The sequence below is a fragment of the Notolepis coatsorum genome, assembly GCF_963971535.1.
Source record: "Notolepis coatsorum genome assembly, contig: SCAFFOLD_1319, whole genome shotgun sequence".
NCBI lineage: Eukaryota > Metazoa > Chordata > Actinopteri > Aulopiformes > Paralepididae > Notolepis > Notolepis coatsorum.
In genome coordinates this window covers 53987-56204 of record NW_028171865.1, presented here as the reverse complement: position 1 = coordinate 56204, position 2218 = coordinate 53987, and the positions used below count along the sequence as shown (strand labels likewise).

At 48.1% G+C, this 2218-nt stretch overlaps 1 protein-coding gene across 1 annotated transcript; it reads left to right on the top strand.

Moving 5' to 3' along the window:
* Window positions 1-67: 67 nt before the first annotated feature.
* Window positions 68-447, top strand: LOC311248165 (LIM/homeobox protein Lhx1; the record flags this gene model as incomplete). Its single annotated transcript, XM_084339102.1, has 1 exon — window positions 68-447. A coding segment is annotated over one exon (380 nt), but the record flags the coding sequence as incomplete, so codon positions are not given.
* Window positions 448-2218: the final 1771 nt, after the last annotated feature.

Below are 2218 nucleotides of genomic sequence, written 5' to 3'. Positions count from 1 at the left end.
AATTGTTTTCGCACGCCCATTCCTCCCGGCCCCCCCCTAACCTTGATCTTCTCGTGGATCTTTGCAGATTATCAGAGCGAGTACTACGGCCCGGGAGGGAACTACGACTTCTTCCCCCAGGGGCCCCCGTCGTCGCAGGCGCAGACCCCCGTGGACCTCCCCTTCGTGCCCTCCTCGGGCCCCACCGGCACCCCCTTGGGCGGCATGGACCACCCTCTGCCGGGGCACCACCCCTCCAGCGAGGTGCAGCGGTTCTCCGACATCATGTCCCACCACGCGGGCGACTCCCCCAGCCCGGAGCCCGGCATCCCGGGGCCCCTGCACGGCCTCTCCTCGGAGGTGTTCGGCCCCAGTCCGCCCTTTACCTCACTGTCGCTCAACGGCGGCGGATACAACAACCACCTGTCCCACCCGCCCTCGGAAATGAACGAGGGCACCGTCTGGTAGCTTTAGAGGTCGGACTCTTCTTCACCGAGAGATTCAGTGGGGGTGGGAGGAAGGGTGGGAAGGGGGGGGGGGGGGGTCACGAGCATGGGCATGGGTGTATTGGGGCGAGGGTATAGGGACAGCTGGCAAAACCATTGTTTTTTATTTTTGATCATTTCATATTTATTTATTTATTTTCCCATTATGATTTTCTTTTCGTCTTTTCCATGGGGAGAAATATAACGGCGTGTGACGACAACAAGCAGACAGTATTGGTTGTAAAACATTTTCCTTGGTATTGTGTTGATGTTTCGATTGCTTCTTTTCCCCCCTCCTCCCCGTATCCCAATAATAGACTATTGTGGCGTGCGGTATACAAAAAGACTTGCGTGCACCGTTGAACCGAACGCCCCCCCCCCCCCCCCCTCCCTGGCCGCACCCCCCACCCCCAGGGCCGCCCCTGCCCCCCCCCCGCCCCCGCCCCCGTCCCCCTGCCCTCGACGGCTGTGACCCTCTCCTGACTCCCGTCAGTGGCCTCGCAGAGCGACCAAAGCCTCCAAACACTCACCCATCACTGAGGAGGAGAAGAGAGGGAAGGAGAACGAGAGGAAAAAACAAAAAAAACTGAAGACACAACCCTTTTGAAATCTCCTAGTATCCAGAACACAAAAGCATCATTAGCTACTGTCAAAGACTTCAACAGCTTTACAGAGGGGGGGAGCGGACAGAGGGTCGCTCCTGCGCTAACCTGCGCCGCTGGCACTGTAGGGAAGGCTGAGTGGCGTTAAGACTCTATTTAAGGCACTAGACGTGTCCCTTGTATTTATTCAGAAGCTCCTCAGACCTCTTTGCCTGTCAAGGCTCTGCCATATTGACACTTAAACAACCACCTTTTGACACTATATATGTTTCCGAAGGCCGGAGGAAATTACAGTTTTTCCCCCTCCATCTGGACTATGTCTCTCTTTCTTTCTTTCTTTTTTTGGTTCCCTTTTTTTTTTTTTTTTTTGCTTTGTTTTGTTTCAAAAGTTCCACCAAATCTGAAGATGGCCGCCTTCAAAAGGCACCCCCCCCCCCCAAAAAAACACACACACACGGGGGGAAAAAAACGCTCTACGGATTGTAAACCCTTTATTTAAATGGATATGAACTTGAAATGTTGTCGAATGAAGTCTACCTTCTAAAACATCTTCTACCGGGGGGTTCTGAGAGGGACTTAGAACAGTCAACTGTTTACGTAAATCTATTAATTCAGGAGTCCAGAAGTATCAAACCATGTTTTAGAACCTCTTGATCCAGATAAAAAAATGTTCCAAGCAACCAACCAAACTTTTGTATTGATTTCATTTATATTGTATGAAGACAAAAACACGTTTGCTGGGGTTGTGGTTCACTGTGCTAGTTTGTACAAGATGTTGTTTACAAAAAATAAAAATAAAAGAATAAAAAAATAAAAATAAACACAAGTAAGTAGACAGTTGCCAAATAAAAAAAAATAGCACAAATACTGTTAAAGTGCTTTGCACCATCATTTGCAGAAGTGTTGAGACAAATGTAAAAGTGTTAAAAGGAGTAATTGACTTCCTAATTTTTTTAGTCTGCTGACAAAACATTCATAAAATTGTTAATATAACATACTTAGACAGGTTTTATTTTTGTGTCTTCAAAAGAAAAAAAAATCCTAACTATTAAAATTGATGGTGGAATATGCGGCTAGTAGCGGCTACATCTCTTTGGATATCCAGCCCTCATGGTATGTCTTTTATTGTTCCAATAAACCTAAGCTTATGTG